The sequence below is a fragment of the Hyperolius riggenbachi genome, chromosome 2, assembly GCF_040937935.1.
Source record: "Hyperolius riggenbachi isolate aHypRig1 chromosome 2, aHypRig1.pri, whole genome shotgun sequence".
Taxonomy (NCBI): domain Eukaryota; kingdom Metazoa; phylum Chordata; class Amphibia; order Anura; family Hyperoliidae; genus Hyperolius; species Hyperolius riggenbachi.
In genome coordinates this window covers 344,682,380-344,704,668 of record NC_090647.1, presented here as the reverse complement: position 1 = coordinate 344,704,668, position 22,289 = coordinate 344,682,380, and the positions used below count along the sequence as shown (strand labels likewise).

Here is a 22,289-nt window from a genome sequence, read left to right as displayed (position 1 = left end):
ACAAGTAAACTGCATCCACAAATGTACATTCTCCTATCCCAGCACCCACACTATTACATATAGAGTGATGAACCAAAACTAACTCATCATCCACTACTGGCTTTCACTGGCTTCATTTGTTCCAGCTTAGGAGACTTTTCTTTACATAATCATTTGTCAGCAAAGTGTCTGAATATACATTCCTTGCTCAACGTTGCACAGAGGTCACCATGTAATGCTGATATTCATTCCATTTATAAAGTGAAAAAACCCCATAAGATTGTGCTCCCTACAGCCTTACCAGTGCATAATGTATCCTCTTCAATAAATCATACACCCCCATCCCTGACAAGTTCTCCATAGTAATGAAGGTCAGGTCCACGCCCTTTGTGGCATGTGATCATCTTCCACCTTTGCACTGGTGCAGAGACTGGAGTATGGCATCACATGGGTGTGTCTGCTCCTCCACTACCAGGAAGTGCAAGCACTGAAAACCACACATCACACACTGATAAATAAAGTTGGGGTTAATGCAATTAAGGGGTTTTTTTTTGTTTGTTTTAAGTCCGTTCTTATCTGCTTTAATGACTCCGCGGATTCCCGCAAACAACAGAACGTCAGACCCGCCTGCGGGGCGGCCGTTCTAGCGATAGTTTCCGTGTGTACAGTCTGTCGGCAGGCTGAAAAGGCTGGTTTTGACAGATCCGCTCAGGCGTATATACACGCCTTAAGGGCCCTTTTACACTAGCAAATCACAAACGCCAGTGATTTCGATCTTTCATTAATTTTGTTATGCGATTGTATAGTGGAAAATACTTCTCATGATTTCTATGATAAGGTAGCAACCCTAGCGATTTAAAAATCACTAGCAATTTGCGATTTTGCGATTCAGTGTAGTGGAAAAAGACCCTAACTGTTCTATCAGATTTACACAGTACCCAGCAAGCTCATAGTGAACCAGAACTCCTAGGAGTGTGTAAAGGGGCACTAAGAGCCCTCTTACGAAAATGCTATGGAAAACAAAAAAAGTTTGCCTTCTTAAAACAAAGTATTTACAATTATTCAGGTTGGAGTGAATCTTCTCAGAACTCACTCCAATCTGAATAATTGCAAGGCAAACTTTTGTTTTCCTGTTCTATCAGGCAGTACATTATAAGGGCAACATTATTATGTTGTCTTCCATTTTCTTAAACAATTTATTATTTCGCTGAACAAGGAATTGTTGTGCTATTAGTATTTCAAATGAAATATTGCAAAGTATTTTATTCAAGTTTTTAGAATGAAGTGCCATAGTTAAAAATAGCTAAAATATCCCAGCTACCTCCCTGTTTTCTGAGCATCTTCCCATAAAAAAGCATAGAAACGTAGTAGTAACAGTTACATTACAGGTAAGGAGTCCATTACCGGCCGAGTTACAAAACCAGTAGACAAGTCCTAAGCGTCCCACAGGATAGCCCATGGACAAAGATGTAATGGATTCCTGAGAATTTACATTTACTTTCATAATCTTACTCCTTTAAATAATTTATCAGTATCAAATAAACTCATAAGTGCAATAATAAACATGGAAAGGAAGAACCTGATTTAACAAGTGTAACATTAGTCAGTACAGTGCTTTAGTTACTTATAATTCATTTATTATGGATACAACTGAAGTACCCACTGCTTGGTCATGTCAGGAATATGGAATGATAGAAATAGGAATGCCGACTCTCATATAAAGTGCCTGAAAAAATAACATGGTAATCTGATGTATAGGGGAACATCAACCACTTAATATCAGTGTGCAGAGTCAGGGCGTCGCTATAACATATTATTCCAAAAGCATGGAGAAAGATGTCCCTGTATGTGACATGCACCACAGTGACAGCACAGATACACACAGATAAATATAACATTTTACAAGCCAAAGATCTGTAAACATTTTAAAAGCCAAGAAGAACTGTAGCCTACTGCAGTGTGGGCCTGATGCATGAAATGCCAGGGTAGCGCACTTGGTTCAAATAGTGCTCCCCTGGTGATAGTACCAGTAAAATTGCTGACATTCTGCGGACAGCAAATGTACCAGGCCGGCCATTCATGTGTCATGTCTTATATAGCTAGTCCCTGTGGAGATGCATGATTTTCCAATAATAAATGAGTGATCATAAATATCAAACGGTCTCTTTCTATATGTACAATATACAGTACATCTGGAAAGTATTCACAGCGCACCACTTTTTTCACATTTTTATTATGTTACAGCCTTTTTTCCAAAATGGATTAAACGCATTTTTTCCCTCGGAATTCTTCACACAACACCCCATAATGACAGTGTGAACAAAGCTTACTTGCGGTTTTGGCAAATGCATTAAAAATAAAAAACTGACCAACTATACCACATGTACAGTACATACAAGTATTCACAGCCTTTGCTCAATACTTTGTAGATGCACATTTGGCAGCAAATATAGACTGAAGTCTTTTTGAAAGTGATGCCACAATATTAGCACACTTATCCTTGGCCAGTTTCACCCATTCCTCTTTGCAGCACCTCTCAAGCTCTGTTAGGTTGGATGGGAAGTGTCAGTGCTCAGCCATTTTAACCACTTGAGGACCCACCCTTTACCCCCCCTTAAGGACCAGCGCTGTTTGTTGTGATCTGTGCTGGGTGGGCTCTGCAGCCCCCAGCACAGATCAGGGTGCACGCAGAGCGATCAGATCGCCCCCCTTTTTTCCCCCCTATGGGGATGATGTGCAGGGGGGGTCTGATCGCTCCTGCGTGCAGGCTAGTTGCGGGGGGGGGGGAACCTCAAAGCCCCCATCCGCGGCGACATTCACCCCCCTCCCTCTCCTACCTCTCCCCCCGGTGATCCGGGCTGCACAGGACGCTATCCGTCCTGTGCAGCCAGTGACAGGACATCCCCTGTCACATGGCGGCGATTTCCGGCCGCTGATTGGCCGGGGATCGCCGATCTGCCTTACGGCGCTGCTGCGCAGCAGCGCCGTACAATGTAAACAACGCGGATTATTTCCGCTTGTGTTTACATTTAGCCTGCGAGCCACCATCGGCGGCCCGCAGGCTATTCACGGAGCCCCCCGCCGTGAATTGACAGGAAGCAGCCGCTCGCGCGAGCGGCTGCTTCCTGATTAATCAGCCTGCAGCTGGCGACGCAGTACTGCGTCGCTGGTCCTGCAGCTGCCACTTTGCCGACGCACGGTATAAGCGTGCGGTCGGCAAGTGGTTAAGATCACTCCAGAGACGTTCATTTGGATTTAAGTCTGGGCTACTAATGGATATTCACAGAGATGTCCTGAAGCCAATCCTTAGATATCTTGCCTGTGTGCTAGGGTCATTGTCCTGCTGAAAAATTAACCCTCTGAGTTCAAGAGCGCTCTGGATCAGGTTTTCATCCAGGATGTCTCTGTACATTGCTGCATTCATCTTTCTCCTGACTAATCTCCCAGCTCCTACCACTGAAAACCACCCCCACAGCATGATGCTGCCACCACCTTGCTTCACTGTAGGCATGGTATTGGTCGGGTGATGATCGGTGCTTGGTTTTCTTTAAACGTGAGGTCTGGCATTAACACCAAAAAGTTTGATCTTTGTCTCATCAGACCAGATAATTTTGTTCCTCCTGGTTTGAGAGTCCTTCAGGTGCCTCTTGGCAAACTCCAGGTGGGCTACTATGTGCCTTTTACTAAGGAGCGGCTTTCGTCTTGCCACTCTACCATACAGGTCTGATTGGGGGAGTGCTGCAGAAATAATTGTCCTTCTAGAAGGTTCGCCTCTCTCCACAGAGGCCCTCCGGAGCTCTGACAGAGTGACCATTGGGTTCTTGGTCACCTCCCTGACTAAGGCCCTTCTACACTGATCGCTGATTAAGCTGTAGAAACATCTCAAGGATGGTTATGGGTGCACAAGATGCACCTGAGCTCAATTATGAGCTTCATGGCAAAGGCTGTGAACACTTATGTACAAGTGCTTTCTAATTCTTTTTTTTATTTTTTTTTTCATTTGCAAAAAAAAAAAACCCTCAGTAAACTTTTTGCACATTGTCATTATGGGGTGCTGTGTGTAGAATTCTCAGGAAAAAAAGAATTTAATACATTTTGGAATAAGGCTTTAACATAACAAAATGTAGAAAAAGTGATGCACTAAAAGTGATACTTTCTGGATGCACTGTATAATTATAATTAGGCTTTATTTTAAAGTGTCAAAATACAATAAGGATTTACAGAACCAAATTCTGCGTACATAACAAGTACAAAGAGGAGTAGAGGAGGACCAGCCCCAACAAACTTATAATCTAGAGGTAAATATATAGGGCCATGCTTCTCTATGCTTTTGGATCTGATCAACCAGACTGGACTTTCTTGGCTGATCTTTACTGTACCCCTTCCCTATCCTCTCCTCCAGTCAGCCAGTATGAGCATATATGAATCCATACTTTTTTTGGTCATAACTAACAGCCATTTAGCATTTTTTAGACAGATAGCATTAGTTTTGCCTAGTCATGCTTATTCTGTTTACACTAGACAGTGGAGTCAGACGTCCTGTTCTGCATTCTTGGACTAGAGCATTGACTCCTTAAACAGGCAAATGACAGGACAAGCATGACAATTAAAAAAAAACAGTAATGTCCCATTGCCTCGAAAACAGAAATCATAAATAAATAATAAAGCAGCAATGGCAACTCATATTTCTATTGCCACAGGTTAGCTATATTGTCAATACTTCAAAGAATACTCACACAGTCAGTATTAATACATGTTGGTGACAAGATAGGCACACAGATAAATGTATATCTTACATTTAGGTTGCTATAAAGGCTTCTGTGTGCTGCTTAAATCTGGTAACCTCACATTCTTTTTTTGTTCAGAAGGCTTGTTTATAGTACTAAAGTGTAAAACTGGCCACACTAAGGTAAGTGTGTGAAAAAAAAAAATCACAAAAAGCAACCTTAAAGAAATTAAGGAATAACAAACTGGAATAACAGACTGCACAGTAGTTTATTTTGAAGCAGGTAAAAAGGGTGCCAGAGGCACCCTGGTAAAAACGGCGCCGCCATAGGTGGCAACGTTAATAGCAGGGCCACCCACTTTGCAGATTTTGCCTATTAATAGCGGGCACTGGGGCAAATAGTGTTAGTTGGGGGATCGTTAGGGGTAAGAGCTGGCAAGGGGTCCTTAGTGTTAAGCTTGGGGGGGGAGGGGGGGTTAAAGAGAGCCGAGGTGGGCTCATGAAAAAAAAATATCAAAAAAAACTATGCTACCTGACCCGAGGGGCTGAGCAGATCAGATAGCCGCTCCTGTGGGTCGCAATGGCCCACTTTCACTTTTGTAATTCATTTTCTCATTCACAGCATGCATGGAGGCGGGGGAGCATCAGGGGGCACGGCAAGGGAGAGCGAGCTGCCCGATGGCAGCTCTGGAAACCCTGCAGGAATCCCTCTCCCATATGTTTACCTGGGAATCCCTCTCCCATATGTTTACCTCCGAGATAGCGACAAATATTGTCGCTAATCTCAGGGGGCTACAGCGCAGCAGTGGGGGGGCAAAGAGCGTTGGTATGGTGACACAGAGGCATGTCATGAAGCAGAGAACATGCCTCTGTGTCCCAACTGCCCCCCAAAAACCCACCATGGGTTCTCTTTAAGGTTAGGCACCACCAGGCAAGTTTTAGTGTTAGGCACCACCAGGGGGGTTTTAGGGTAAGTCAAAACTGGGGAGGGAATGGTTAGTGTCAGACATCAAGTTTTACTGTCAGAATTAACCAGGGCTGTGGAGTCAGTCCAAAAATCATCTGACAACTCCGACTCCTCAGTTTATGAAACCACCGACTCCAGACTCCCCAAATTTGCCCCGACTCCATTTGGTGTTAGTACAAAAATCATCTGTCTTCAACTCCTCAGTTTATGAAACCACCAACTCAGGCACCTGGCACCCAAAAATTGCTCCGACTCCACAGCCCTGGAATTAACCCGTAGAATAGCTGTAATTACCGATATTCTATTAGAAGCCGTCTCTGGGGCTCCTTTTACTGGGGGCCCTTTTCAATTGTACACATTTATGTTGTCTGTTATTAATAATGACTCATATAAGGTTGTGGAAAGATGAAACAATTCAGATTTGACTTTTCTTCTTTGGTAAGTATATGTCCAGCACTTGATTCATTATAACTAATGCAGGATAGAAAGGTAAGGCAATACACGCATACCACACAGGTCCCTTAATCTGTGCCACAAACCACGGTGAATACATACCTAGTAACACAGTGGATGTAGCAAGGAGGTACACAAGGAGGCCACAAGTGACATGGTACAACTTCAGCCGAGATACTGCAGTGATTTGGACCAACTGTGGGCACAGCAGGGCAAGCCCACACACAGCCTGGCAACATGTGGCTATCAGGGTTAATCCACCGAGGATGCTGTGCCATGAGGTAAAGTGTGGTTGTTCAGTTCGGTTCTTGTTGCATATTATAAAGGTTATTCCTGCTACTGCAAAGAAAGGCACACACAGCTGTAGAAGCCAATGGAGTCGCGTCTTAGACTTCCGAGTCAGAGGGCAGAAGGGAGAGGTTTCTGGAGATAGCAGCAACACGGCTTCTGTCATACAAAGGCAATACTGCAATAAAAAAAGACAATGTTCTAATGAAAAAAATATATACAATAAACACATTAAAGTAAAATTAAAACTTTATTGAGAAATAGACAATTCCTTCCCTTCAGCTTTACAAATTGCTAGGTTTAATGTATGTACCATTTCAAACTGTATAGATTGATTATGAGCAAATAATCACCCAACCTCTATGTAGCTCCTCCATCATTAATATTATACTGTCTTGGCAACTGGTGAGTGTCCATGTTGCTGCCAGTCAGTTAGTGCAGGTATAATAATAAGACCTCCTACTTTGTGTAAGTTATTACTCATGTGCTGTCTGTAACAGAGCAAAATTCCAGGCTAGTAGAAAAGTCCACTTTGCAAATTGAAATAGAAAGGCAATGGAGCATTACATTCCAAAAATATGAGTATGTCCAATATATAGCAATTTTGCAGAGAGCTGAATTTCAATTGTAACTGTTGCGATGCGGTGACTACTTGTCGACTTGCATCCCCACTAAACCTGGAGCAGCAGATAAATATGATGATACTTTAGTATTCAGTCCTTTGGGTGTAGAGCGTGTGTGAGTCGGGCAATAAAAGTAATTTCACTGTCCAGAAAGGTAGACTGTAGAAAAAAATAGGATGTATTCTAGCTCAGTGGAAGAAGACCTGTTCATACAAACTCCCTTCTTTACAGCTAAAAATAGTGTTGCTGAATGTGCAGTTATACTTCCAGCTAAGTCTTTCTTCACTAATCTACTGAAATACTGATTTCAGATGTTTCCCTCAAACAGACACAAGTCTCCTCTGCCAGCAGCTTTGTTTGTAAGTAATGACAAGATCTACATCAATGAAATGAAATGCTTGCTTCCTGCTGCTCAGCACGATTAGCACAAAAGCAAAGCAGAAAAAAAAGGAAAAAGATAAAAGGTGATGCCAGCCAGATTGAATAGACTAAAAAAAGAAGAATAGCTAAAATATCTCATCAGCACTTACTGCTGCAGCCATGAACACAGGATGCCACGAGAACAGACCTGCAGGGAGCAAAAAACAGGCAACAGGTGAGTGAAGTGCGAGTTCCCTTCGCTATGTAGAATTTTCTTTCACTGTATTTTTAAAATAAAAGACAGAATTTTACACATTCATCAAACTCCAAAGGTGCCAGTGGCGTAGCTAAGAAGCTGTGGGCCCTGGTACAAATTGTACATTGGGGCCACCAATCACTATAAATACATAATTATGTCAAACCAAAACCAATCAAGGACAACCACAGTGTCAGAGGTGCAAGAAGGGGATGAGAAAGTGTGTTAATTATTACCACTATTATCTATAGAAGTATTTATTACCAGCACAGGACCAATAGCGAGCTAATACTGTGGTTGAGGAAGGGCCTCTGTGGCTCAAGGGCCCCGATGTGGTCGCAACCTCTGCACCCCCTATTGCTGCGCCACTGAAAGGTGCCCATACACTTATCAATTATTCCATTCATTCCCTGGCATATTCAATTGTTCTGCTGGGAATCCATTTCCCAAAAATGATCGGCTTATTGAAGGTATCAATGGGACAGGCTGGAGGATCTCAGTCGATTGGGGTAGGGCAGAAATGGTGGTAGATTGACGGCCCATAGCATTGCATCAAACAGTGCAATGCTAGAGCTTGATCGTTTTTTAATAGATTCCCTGCTGGAATCTATTGAAAATCTATGAACAGAACAGGGTAATCAATTTCTCTTTGAATCTTTCAGAGAGGAGTCAATCATTTTGCCACATTGAGAGCAAATAGAGTGAAAGTGTGTGTGTGTGTGGGGTGGGGGGGTCAGTTACTTACCTCAGTAGGACCCTCCAGAGGCTTCCCATGTCCTCTTCCAGATCACCGCCATTGCCCAGGACCCTCTGAAAGTTTGCGGCCCCACTCCTATATGTGAATGAGTGTGACCACACTGTGCAGTCACATGATGGCTCAAGCCTGTGCAGAAGCATAGAGCAACTCGTGCTGGGTGGAAACAGATGAGCCCAAGCGGCTCTGTGCTAATGCGCAGACACAAACCATACTGCACGTGTGCACTGCGGCAGAGCTCTGTCAACAAGCCCTTATCGAGGAGGCTCTGTGCCTCCCAGCTCTGGAGTGGCAAGGTGAAGGGGGACAAGGAAGCCTCTAGATCAGAGCTGCCCACACTTTTTCGGCTTGTGAGCTACTTTAAAAAATTAACAAGTCAAAATGATCTATCTATCTATGTACAATTTTAGGAGCACACTTGTATATGTTACGGCCAGAACCCGAAGTTTGGCCACTTCTAGTTCTGGCCGGCCACTTCGGGTTCTGGCCGGCCAATGCGCGAAGTGCCCGCTGCGCTGCGGCCAATGTTAGAAACGGATCGTTTACTCTGATATGAATGTATCTTCTGGCCGCAGCGCAGCGGCCAAACGTATTAACCACCCTGGCGTTCTGATTAAATCGCCAGGGTGGCTGCGGGAGGTTTTTTTTTAAATAAAAAAAAAACTATTTCATGCAGCCAACTGAAAGTTGGCTGCATGAAAGCCCACTAGAGGGCGCTCCGGAGGCGATCTTCCGATCGCCTCCGGCGCCCAGAATAAACAAGGAAGGCCGCAATGAGCGGCCTTCCTTGTTTTGCTTATATCGTCGCCATAGCGACAAGCGGAGTGACGTCATCGACGTCAGCCGACGTCCTGACGTCAGCCGCCTCCGATCCAGCCCTTAGCGCTGGCCGGAACTTTTTGTTCCGGCTGCGCAGGGCTCAGGCGGCTAGGGGGGCCCTCTTTCGCCGCTGCTCGCGGCGAATCGCCGCAGAGCGGCGGCGATCAGGCAGCACACGCGGCTGGCAAAGTGCCGGCTGCGTGTGCTGCACTTTATTTGATAAAAATCGGCCCAGCAGGGCCTGAGCGGCAGCCTCCGGCGGTGATGGACGAGCTGAGCTCGTCCAGACCGCTCAGGAGGTTAATTTGTTGCAATTTTAAGCCGGCGGCAATGTAACGATTCAAGCCGCCGGCTTTTTCATCTGCCTCATCTCTCTCCCTTTCTTTCTTATGGCCAGCCGGCGGGGGGGGGGGGACACGCGAGTCCCCCCGGGAGTCGTTCGTCGCAGCAGGGGCAGCAGAGCGGGGAGGCTGCAGACATTGCTTCTGCCAGCACCCGCTCTGCAAGAACGGCAGGCTTCCCTGCCGCGACGAACGACTCCGGAGGGACACGCGTGTCCCCGCCCGGCTGCCCATAAGAAAGAGAGGGAGAGAGATGAGGCAGATGAAAAAGCCGGCGGCTTGAATCGTTACATTGCCGCCGGCTTAAAATTGCAACAAATTAATACGTTTGGCCGCTGCGCTGCGGCCAGAAGATACATTCATATCAGAGTAAACGATCCGTTTCTAACATTGGCCGCAGCGCAGCGGGCACTTCGCGAATTGGCCGGCCAGAACCCGAAGTGGCCGGCCAGAACTAGAAGTGGCCAAACTTCGGGTTCTGGCCGTAACATATATACAGAATGGAAAATGTGGTGGGGTCGGGATCTACCATGAAGTCCTTTGCGATCTACCCAATGGACACCCCTGCTCTAGATTATCCAGAGGCTTCCCTCTACTAATGTCAAACGCCCAAGACTGCTACACTTCAGTACAAGGCACAGTACTAGACCTGATCATAGCTGATCTTAATCACACAAACTTGCAAATTTAAAGGACAACTGAAGTGAGAGGTAGATGGAGGCTGCCATATTTATTTCCTTTTAAGCAATACCAGTTGCCTGGCAGGCCTGCTGATCCATATGAACTTTCAGGGCGCATTGTGCTGTGTGTTAAGCAAGGTACATTGTATTCTCATTAACTTGCGCTGCGCTGAGCAGCGTTACAAAAACAGTGTTGCATGCATGTCTGTGCATTGAGCTGTAAAGCGCACATCAATGCATGAATGTGTGCACTTTTTTTTAGCACACACAAGCGGAGGCGTTTTTTACCCCAATTGAAATAATAAAAAAAAAAAAAGAAAAAAAAAAAAAAAAAAAACACATATTCATATGATAACCAATCTTTATTGACAACTGCTACAATAAGCAAAACTTGCTTAAAAAAGCCCACCACAATGCACCAAAGCGCGCACAGACGCATGCGTTTAATACGCACTTTTACATGTTTTTGAACACTCCAGATGTGAACGAGGTCTACAGGAAAGACCTTTAGTGCCTGACCAACACCCTCTTGTGGCTATGTGTGAAAGTAGCGTAGAATAGAAAGATAGAAAGCCCCATACACACGCTCAACAGCGGTCTTTTCTACAGCACAATTATCAAACAACTTTTGTTGTGAAACAAGTTGAAACAACCAAAAAAAGTTTGTTTGAACAACAGCAAACAGCTTTTTTGGGTTGTTTGATAATTGTGCTGCATAAAAGACCGCTGTTGAGTATGGGGCTTAAAGGGAACATATGATTGCACCTTTCTACACACACTGACACATATCCTTCCAAGTATGATAATGGAGGTCTCCTTTAACAATCCCATCTAAATAGCAGCAATAAAAAATACTAGCTATGTAGCTATGTATTAGCTATGTAATAATTGCAGGTAACATGTTCCCATAAAAATTCAGCTGGTTAAAATGTCTATTTTATGATACATCATTCTAAATAAGAAAAGACTATCTAATTCACTTGGCAGGGATATTCCAGTAAAAACCCATTGTTAAATCCGGTACTTGAAACACCTCATAGCACAATACCTAGCGAGCTTGATTCTATATTACATATATCCTTCCTAATCCGTTTCATAGAAAATACCGTAATACATGTTCCATCAATCAGGGTTAGCACAAAGAGTCACCACATTCATTATTATGCAAATGAGATGCCACTATAAATGTTTATAAGACATTTGGATTTACCATGCCCGAGTATATGGGAATACCAATGCTTGGAGACCCGTTCAGTTAGTACAACTCCTACTTGTCTGTTACCGCAGAACTGAATAGTCAAGAATGGTAAGACTCCTTATACTAACACTGTCCGATTATGAGATTATATATATTCATATATATTCTATACAATTGCTAAATGTAAACATCCTTGCTTCTTTTATGACACTATTTAGAAAAAGGTACTCCGATTTTATATGGTGGCAGTTTTGACTGAAGTATCATAATTATCCTAAAGTGGTGATTTATATTTTTATTTTTTATTTTTTTTGGAGATATATACGGTATATGTTATATAGCAGCAGAGTCTCTTCAAACCTGCTTGGCACCGTCCTATACAATACTGTTTTATATAAGGCGTACCATATTTGACAGGAAGATTTGTTCAGAACATTACATGGCCTTGACACGATAGAATATATTGTGTTGTCAGAAAGACATTTAATGCAGTTGAATCTTAATGGGAATATGCTACCTACAATTACTATATAGCTCCTAGTCATTATTATTCCTGCTATTTAAATTATACTAGAGCTGGACGATTTAACAGGGGGATGTATTAGATGCAGTCCTCAAGGCCACCACTTCCCCCATTCTCCTCCACCCGCTTCCTTTGTACCCTAAATCACCTCCGCAACTCAGTCCAGGTCTGGCGGTAGTGAGCAGGAGTGTGCGGCAAGGAGCGCTCTGCGTGTGCATTGTGCAGTCATGTGCGCCCACAAAGTGCTCCTGGCTACACACACCTGCGCACTACCGCCCGACCTGGACTGAGCTGCGGAGGCGATTTAGGATACAAAGGAGGGGGACGGAGGAGACTGGGAGAAGTGGTGGGCATTAGGACTGCATCTAATACATGCCTGCTCCCCTCGTTTTTAGTGAATCGTTCAGCTTTCAAAGATACTGAAAAAAAGAGATCCCTATTATTATATTTAATTGCACATAGTGTGTTTGAATGAATTTATATGGATTAAAGGAATACTGTACTGAATGATGACTGTTTCAATTCCTAAAAAGTTCAAATCGCTCCAGTAAACACTGTAGTGGGCCCCAAGCCTCAGGGATTTTGCACACAATGACCCGACTTTATTAAAGGAATACTGTATACGGGAAAAGAGTTGAAGTTACCCGGGGCTTCTAATGGTCCCCCACAGACATGTTGTGCCCGCGCAGCCACTCACCGATGCTCCGGCTCCCTTCTGGAATTTCAGACTTTAAAGTCGGAAAACCTCTGCGCCTGCATGGCCGCGCCCTCGCTCCCGCTGACGTTACCAGGAGTGTATTGCGCAGGCCCAGTACAGGTCTGCGCCTGCACAGTACGCTCCCGGTGACGTCATCAGGAGCAAGGACACTGGCGCACAGGTGCAGTGGTTTTCGGAAATTCCAGAAGTGAACCGGAGGCGGGGACCGGAGCATCGGTGACTGGCTGCGTGGGCACAGGATGCCTGCGGGGGACCATTAAAAGCTCCGGGTAACTTCAACTCTTCCCCCCCTACAATAGTCCTTTAATAAAGTCGGGTCATTGTGTGCAAAATCCCTGAGGCTTGGGGCCCACTACAGTGTTTACTGGAGCGATTTGAACTTTTTAGGAATTGTAACAGTCATCATTCAAATAAAACGGTCCATACCCATAAGCGATTTTTTTCCGCATTGTCTGCCAACGAATGATTGTTTCACGCGAAATCGCTTAACCTCGTTTAACAAAAATTTGGGAAACAATGTTAAAAGACATCCAACTACCCATGTCCATTGTTCGTATTTAACAATCGTCATATCGTATTACTGAACGAGCGATCATTCAGATGTCCAGGGACTTTCGCAGGAGTTTTTGTGATCACGATGTTTACAGATGGATTGGGGAACAATCCTTGTCACCACATTTCCCCAATCCTTCTTTGCGTAGGTACTAAGCTTTAGGCACACTGATTGGTTCAGGGACCCCATGGAGCGTGAACACATTTTATTTTACCATTTTATAATATGAACTTTATTTTTACGCTATTTTTTTTAATCAATGAACTTCCTTTGTGCATTTTTGAATGATCACTGTTAATAGCTGTAACAGTGACCATTGTAAGAGCCGATCGGGTTCAGGGACCACATGCCGCGGACATGCACACGCGATCGCCTGCCACAGAGGCCTTAATCTCAGGCATAGGTCCTACACCCAGGCAGCACGAGCAAACGCTTTTTTGGATATAGGATGCATAAGTGGTTAAAATGGAGAAAATCAGATACTTACCTTGCTTGAGTAAAGCCTCTGTATCCTCCAAGCCATTACTTCTTTCTGGCACTCTCTGAAAGCTTGTGGACACGCTCCCGTACGTGTAAAACAAGTGTGTCCGCACTGCCCAGGCACAGGACAGCTCACACCTCCGCAGCAGCAAGGTGTTTTGCATATAAAGCTTAATACTTGAGCTTGAATACATTTTATTGCAGGTTTGACACTACCAACAAAAGCCAAACACAACAAGTCAATTTGTATCTCTGCCACAGGCAAACTGAACACTCTTCCTGCCAGCCAATGTCTCCACCCCCTGCGGTGCCTCAGCAACTACACAACACAGGAGGCCAGACACAATCTATTGACCTGTCCCCAGATGTGCATGCTGTAACAATATGCCAATCAGATGTAAATAGACTCTTTAAAAAACAAAACACCAGGAAAGCAATGGGACCAGACGCTGTGTCTGCGAAATGCTTGAATCTCTGTGCCGACCAATTAGCGCCTGTATTTACAGACATATTCAAAGCATCTCTAGAACTCTCAATTGTTTCTGCCTGTTTTAAAAGCGCAACTATTGTACCAATTAAAAAAAAAAAAAAAAAACCTACATGTTTAAATGATTACAGGCCTGTTGCCCTGACATCACTGGTCATGAAAGCATTTGAAAAACTGATAATGACTTATCTGAAATCCATCACAGATCCCCTGCTGGACTCTTTGCAATTTGCCTACAGGCCTAACAGATCCGCAGACGATGCCGTGAACATGTGTATGCATTATGTACTACAGCATTTAGATATCCCAGGAACCTACACCAGGATTTTATTTATAGATTTCAGCTCTGCATTTAATACCATAATTCCATCACTGCTGCACAGCAAGCTCTCCCAGCTACACATACCTGAATCCCTCTGCAAATGGATAACCGACTTCTTAACCGACAGAAGACAGCGTGTTAGACTTGGTAAACTCACATCAAACTCTCTGACAGTCAGTACTGGTGCACCCCAGGGCTGTGTGCTTTCCCCACTGCTGTACTCACTTTACACCAGTGACTGCATCTCCACAGATCCATCTGTTAAGGTTCTGAAGTTTGCAGACGACACAACAGTTGTTGGTCTCATTCAAAACGGGGATGAGTCTGCATACAGGCATGTGGTGGGACAGCTTTCCTCCTGGTGCAGCAGCAACAACTTGGAACTAAATGCTCTCAAAACCATGGAGATGATAATAGACTTTAGGAGGTCTCCCCCCCAGCACCTCCCCTTAACCATAAATGGATCCACAATAACCCAAGTAGAGTCATTCAAGTTTCTTGGGTCCACGATCTCAAACGACTTAAAATGGGACAACAACACTGCCACTATTGTCAAGAAAGCACAACAGAGGATGTACCATCTACGGCAGCTGAAAAAGTTTGGCCTACCTCAAAATCTAATGGTGCAGTTCTACACTGCAATCATCGAATCCACCATAACATCATCTATGACTGTATGGTTCGGCTCCTGCTCAGCATTAGAAAAGGGGAGGCTGCAGCGCATCATCCGATCAGCGGAAAGGATAATTGGCTGTAGCTTACCTTCCCTGCAGGATCTTTACACTAGCAGGTGCAGAAAGAGAGCAACCAAAATTGCCTCTGACCCCTCTGACCCAGCTCACTCCATCTTCCAGCGCATGCCTTCAGGAGTAAGATTCCGGTCAATCGCTACCAAAACCTCTAGACACAGGAACAGTTTTTTCCCTCAAGCGGTAGCCATACTTAATGCTGAACCACGTTAGAGCTGCTAGGACTGAAAGTAATCAGCACAGAACTAAACATGAACAATTCTCACATTGCTTACTGCCACTATACTTATAATGTCCTTAACTTGTAATATTCACACTGTCTGTCCTTGTATTGTTTTTGTTTGTGTTTGTTAAGCAACTGCCAAGACAAATTCCTTGTAGGTGCAAACTTACTTGGCGAAAATAAATTGATTCTGATTCTGATTAACCTGAGTGGCTCCACACAAGTCCTGCACCTCCAGTCAGTCAGTCAGTCATGCATGGTAATGCGACCATGTGCACCTCTTGACAAGCCTTTGTCAAAGAGGTTCGGGGGGCCCAGCGCTGGAATGCGAGGTGTATTATTCAGAGGCTTTGCTCTACTGAGGTAACTTTTTTCCCTACTATACAGGAGGTTATTATTACCATAACAGCACCAATAAAGAGCTAATTCAGTGACTGGAGAAGGACCCAATGTGTGCCTCTCTGGCAGGCCCGTTTCTAGGGGCGTGCCGCCGCCCAGGGCGCTGTTGGAAGGGGGGCGCTGTAATGGAGGGGGGAGCCGGAGCCGCTTGGAGGGCAGCCCGACCTCTCCCTCCCTCTCCCGGGCGCCCGCCGTGCTCCCCCCTCAGATGCATAGTCAGTGAGTGAGCAGGCAGGAAGCGCTCTTTACAACTCACCTGCCTGGCTCCAAGCGCTGCTCTCTCCCCGCCGGTCTCCTCTCTCTGCATAGATGCTGATACACACGCTGCTTCCTGTTTAGCCGGAAATTCAGTTGGAGGCAAGCACTTCCAAAAATATAAAGCTCTTTTATTGAATCATCAATAAAAACATATGGCTATACGGCGACAGCCTGCTGTTTCAGGACTCAGCCGAAGTGCCCACAAACTGACAACACAAACACCACCCTTATATAGTGATCTAATTTCCCATTAACCAATAAATTCAAAAAATCAGCAGCCAATCATCTTACCCGGTATCCCAGGCGGACCTGAGAGAGAACTCCTGGCTTAATATGCAAATATCCCCCTCTAGTCGCATAGAACTACGTGGCATATACGTTAGACACACCAGCTAACACTGCTACATCACTGCGACAGCGCGGAGAGGTCACCGCTACTGACGTCAGAGCCAGTGTCCCGTTAGGAACAAGGTGTTCCATCATGCTGTACCACCTTTGGAGACAGGTAGGAGAATGGGAACATATCCTTGCCTCGGGTGCCATCTCTGTGGACATATGATAAAAGGTTCAGAGTTTAGACACCCCTCTAAAGGGACTAAATATAAGATCAGGGATTTTTATACATGTGAATCCAGTTATGTAGTATATTTATTGAAATGCCCTTGTGGGTTAGGTTATGTCGGGATGACCACCCAGAAAATACGAGACAGGATATGTTCCCATAAGAGTGCTATAAGGAATGGAGATAGAAAACAGGCAGTTTCAGCTCACTTTTTTGAAATGCATCATAATGTATCCCAACTCCGTGTACAGATTATTGATGGAGTCCCACAAACTTGGAGAGGTAGACATAGTAGGGTGAAAGAGCTATTAAAAAGGGAGGCTGGGTGGATTAGAAGATTGGGGGTGTTGGGGGAAGGGGGTTTAAACAAAGAATATGACCTTGGTTTTTGCATCTAACTAGATCTTTGTGTAGGACAAGATGTTTTGCATGTTCCTTTAATGTATATATTATGCTCTTTTAATGCAGAACTTCATCTTGCTGGTTTGTGGGGGGATCGTGGGAAAGTTTATGGCTTGGCATTAATCGCTGCGCCGCCGCTGAGAGGTAACGTATGAAATGCTTTATTTATGTTTATGTTAGATGCTGGTTGCTATGGACGCGCTTCCCGGGTGCAGATAGACAGCCTTGATTGGCTGCTTTGACGGGCGAAGTGCACGCTGGGGCTGATGTGTATGAGTGGCGAGTCCCCGCCTTTTGGGGTGTTAACTCCATGACACCAGCCGATACTGTGCACGGATTGCCTGACCCCGCCTTACAGATGACGGGGATGAATAATAAAGCACACGGGGGCCGGACTGGCTCTGACGTCAGTAGCGGTGACCTCTCCGCGCCGTCGCAGTGATGTAGCAGTGTTAGCTGGTGTGTCTAACGTATATGCCACGTAGTTCTATGCGACTAGAGGGGGATATTTGCATATTAAGCCAGGAGTTCTCTCTCAGGTCCGCCTGGGATACCGGGTAAGATGATTGGCTGCTGATTTTTTGAATTCATTGGTTAATGGGAAATTAGATCACTATATAAGGGTGGTGTTTGTGTTGTCAGTTTGTGGGCACTTCGGCTTGAGAAAGGGCTGAGTCTTGAAACAGCGGGCTGTCGCCGTATAGCCATATGTTTTTATTAATGATTCAATAAAAGAGCTTTATATTTTTGGAAGTGCTTGCCTCCAACTGAATTTTTGTCTATTGGATCCCAGGTGCGGGGAACCCTTGAGGCTTGAGCACGCCATTCCCCTTTTGAGTGAGTGCCACTCTTTTTACCATATACCCAAAATCCTGTTTAGCCGGAAGCAGCGTGTGTATCAGCATGTAGGCAGATAGGAGAAGACCGGCGGCGAGACAGCAGCGCTTGGAGCCAGGCAGGTGAGTTGTAAAGAGCACTTCCTGCCTGCTCACTCACTGACTATGCATCTGAGGGGGGAGCACGGAGGGCGCCCGGGAGAGGAGAGGTCGGGCTGCCCTCCCCGCGGCTCCGGCTCCCCCCTCCATTATAGGGGACAGCTACCTATCTAACCTATCCTGTGGGCACATACCTAATCTAACCTACGCTGAGGGGCAGCTACCTATCTAACCTATACTGGGGGCACCTACCTAATCTAACCTACGCTGGGGGGCAGCTACCTAATCTAACCTACGCTGGGGGGCAGCTACCTAATCTAACCTACCTAATCTAACCTATCCTGGGGGGCACCTACCTATCTAACCTATCCTGGGGGGCACCTACCTAATCTAGCATACACTGGGGGGCACCTACCTAATCTAACCTACACTGGGGGGCAGCTACCTAATCTAACCTACACTGGGGGGCACCTACCTAATCTAACCTACACTGGGGGGCACCTACCTAATCTAACCTACACTGGGGGGCACCTACCTAATCTAACCTACACTGGGGGGCACCTACCTAATCTAACCTACACTGGGGGGCAGCTACCTAATCTAACCTACACTGGGGGGCAGCTACCTAATCTAACCTACACTGGGGGCAGCTACCTAATCTAACCTACACTGGGGGGCACCTACCTAATCTAACCTACACTGGGGGGCAGCTACCTAATCTAACCTACACTGGGGGGCAGCTACCTATCTAACCTACACTGGGGGGCACCTACCTATCTAACCTATACTGAGGGACACCTACCTATCTAACCTATACTGAGGGGGGGGGGGGCAGCTACCTATCTAACCTATACTGGGGGGGGGCAGCTACCTATCTAACCTATACTGGGGGCACTTATCTAATCTGTATAGGGGGCACCTACTTAGCTAGCCTATACAGGTGGCAACTATACTGGCTACCTATATTGCAGGCACCTACCTAAATAACCTATACTGGGGGCACCTACCTATCTAACCTATGCTGGGGGCAACTATTCTGGCTACCTATATTAGAGGCACCCACCTAGCTAACCTGTACTGGGGCACCTGCCTATCTAACCTATACTGGGGGCAACTATACTGGCTACCTATACTGGAGGCACCTACCTGGCTAACCTATAGCGGGGGCAACTATACTGGCTCACCTATACCTGGCTACCTATACTGGGGTACCTATTCTTGGCTACCTATACTGGGGGGACCTATACTAGGTGCAACTAGACTTGGCTAACCTATACTGCGGGAACCCATACCTTGCTCGGGGGGGGGGGGGGGGGCAATTTTTACAACCTCGCCCTGGGTGCATTTTAGCCTGGAAACTGCACTGCTCTCTGGTCCAGGCACCCTGGTGTAGTTGCAGACTTTGCATTCCCTATTTGCAAGCCAATGATCCATGCAGTTCAGATCTATACATCAAAAGGAATTTTACATTTCTTACCCAAGAGCTAGTTTCCACTAGGAGCGATTTGTGGGCCATAATTCCCGTGGCACAGCTAGAGGGATTTGGATGCGTTCTTGCACTGGAACAGGTTACATGAGTGTTTCAGCGACACATCCCGGCACAAGGGGAAACAGACCTCTAAAGGCATGCCCCTGATGAGTCATTGATGACGAAACCGGTTGGGCGGGGCCTCAGTCGTGGTGTTGGAGACGCGAAATTGAGAGTGGCGTCGGTGAGGACGTTCCAGTGATTTTACTATATGCACATTGTTTTTTATGGAATGTGAGTGCACTATGTATACTTTTATATCAAAATTAAATGGTATTATGCTATGGCAATCTATGCTACGGATCAGCCTATGGATCTGGTGAGTGTGAAGCCTTGCTATCACACACTAAGGAAAGGGCACTGCACAGTGTATGCACGGTGTCTCATGTTGGTGGTGGATTAAAGTTGCCATGCATCTTGGAAAACTCGATTACGCTATGTTTGCCCCCCTTGTTTGTGTTTTGAGTCACTATCAGGAAGAAGCACAAAGGTTTGTGAGGATTGTCTATACTACTGAGTGATTTCTGCTGATCATAATCAACCACGACATCCGGTGAGCGTACTGTATTTACTTTAAATTTCAGCCTGGATAAGGGCAGCACGTCAGATCACCTACTTTGGACTATTGTTGTAATTTATACTCTTATGTTGATTGCTCTGGACATTTATGTACTATATTAGAAGCACTGGTGGATGTTGAGCGCTATACTATTCTTACATTTAAGACATTTATAGGGTGGTGATACCCACCCATAGTGTAACGAACCATTCTAGCAGTGTGAATTTTAAAATTGTATTAATCAACTTTTAGAGAAGCGCACATACCACTATCTTTTTTATTTTTTAGACCTCTAAAGGTGCCCATACACCAGACGATGTATGGGCAGATCTGCCAAGAGACAGATCTTTCTATGACCGAAGAGAGACCAGTTACCTATCAGCATAAAATATTTCAGGAAACAGCCTTGCGACACCCGCCCCACCCCCAACCCTCCCCTCCACCCCCTTGTGAACGTGCAGCATACATTAACTGCCGGTGTCTGCTGCTGCTCCATCCTCCATGCACTGACACACACACCACGTGGGTGCCTGCACTAAATGTGGGGCGCATGTATGTGCACGGAGGATGGAAGGCGGAGCCAGGGGCGGACACCGACAGGTAAAGTATACTGCACAAGACATATTTTACACTAGGGGGAAGGAATAGAGCTGGGGGTTCTGTCACATGTCCCCATATTGCACACCGTTACCACTGCGCACCCAATCGAGCATGTCGGCCCTACATCCTGCAGCATGTCCGATCAATACATGCGATTTTGGCCCAAAATAGGTTGCGTCATCAAACAGGCATGTTCTTGGCGGCACCGATTTTTATCCAATCCAATCATAACAATTGAATCAGATGGTCAATTGGCCAAGCCTCCTGATGTATGGCCCCCTTTAATGCTATCTGCAGACACAGGCGCATGTGTAGCGCAGCTTTCCAGCCAGCACAGCCAGTACTGGGCATGTCAGTTTTATTGATTAGTGTAGCCGATACTCGCCTCCACGACTACAGCTTTTTCTGCTCTATACAGTCCATTGCATATGAAGAAAAAAGGGGAGTTACTTGAGCATTATTGGGCAGTCTGTGTATTACAGAAAGCACTACATGAACAGACTTGGAGAAGAGACGCTTGGAGAAATCTCTATTTTAACTCACAAGCCAATTCAGGCACACATAGGATTGACTTTCTAAATATAGTAAACTTAATAAAGAGGTGAAATAATGAACAATTGTGCAGGTTCTGTGCCAAGCTGATTTGTGAATGATCTGTTATTGCCATTCCTGTGAACACTAATAGGTATAAGGAGAAATAGTAGGACTGTTGATTTATAAAGCGCCAACATATTCTGTGGCCCTGTACAGAGTAAGTAACAAAACATGTGGTACATTATAATACAGGCAACGGGATACCCAAAATAAAGACATAGGTACATAATACAAAATTAGCAGGCACAGTAATTACAGTGACAACTGTAGCATGATGAACAAAATGTATACGGAAGTAAATTCCAAGACACAAAGGGTGAGAGAGCCCTGCCCTTGCGAACCACCAATCTAAAGGATGTTATCCTTTGTGGTACAATCAAAGCAATGTTTGGAAACTGATATTCTCTGACACGTAACTTCTGCTGACGTGTTGCAGTTACACATACCACAGGAATGGCAATAAAAGATAATTACAAGTTAGTTCTGCACAGGACCTTCACAATGTGTTTATTATTTTACTTCTTGTCACTGGCAATATTTTTATTGTAGTGGAACACAGCAGGCTGAACTGCACATTAGACATGCAGTTCAGCCTCTGACTTGTAGGCCACCAAAGCATCTTCTGGCTGCAATTTAATGCACCGTGTCAGCACTTAACACACATTGGGGGAGATTTATCAACGCATTGCCGACAGTTTTTTCTTCTTAATCTGTTCTAACCAGCAGGGAGAACCGTTCTGCATGATAAGAAGAACCTTCTTAAATCCTAGGTAATAGTGGCAGTTTAGCATGAATTTCTAGAGCTGCAATACAGTTAAGAAAAGTGCAAATCCATTCCTAAACTGGCGCAGATTAAGAAGTGCTTGATAGCAGTTCTACAGATGTAGAACTGCTGGCTAGACATGATTGCAGAGTGCAGGCTAGACATGATTTGTGATATGCTCCTCCCACCT

General features: G+C 45.2%; 1 protein-coding gene across 2 annotated transcripts in view; it reads right to left on the bottom strand.

The window, feature by feature from the left end:
- CYB561D1 (cytochrome b561 family member D1) overlaps window positions 1-22,289 on the bottom strand; it is a 71,506-nt gene that overhangs the window by 41,085 nt on the left and 8,132 nt on the right. The window contains exons 3-4 of one of the 2 annotated variants that reach the window (XM_068269517.1): window positions 7,567-7,604; window positions 6,228-6,591 (exon numbers count right to left, since the gene is read on the bottom strand). In XM_068269517.1, coding sequence (XP_068125618.1) covers window positions 6,228-6,591; window positions 7,567-7,604 — 402 coding nt within the window. Of the gene's footprint in view, window positions 1-4,089; window positions 6,592-7,566; window positions 7,605-22,289 lie in introns of those variants that run through there. The other variant, XM_068269516.1, reaches the window with a different exon arrangement.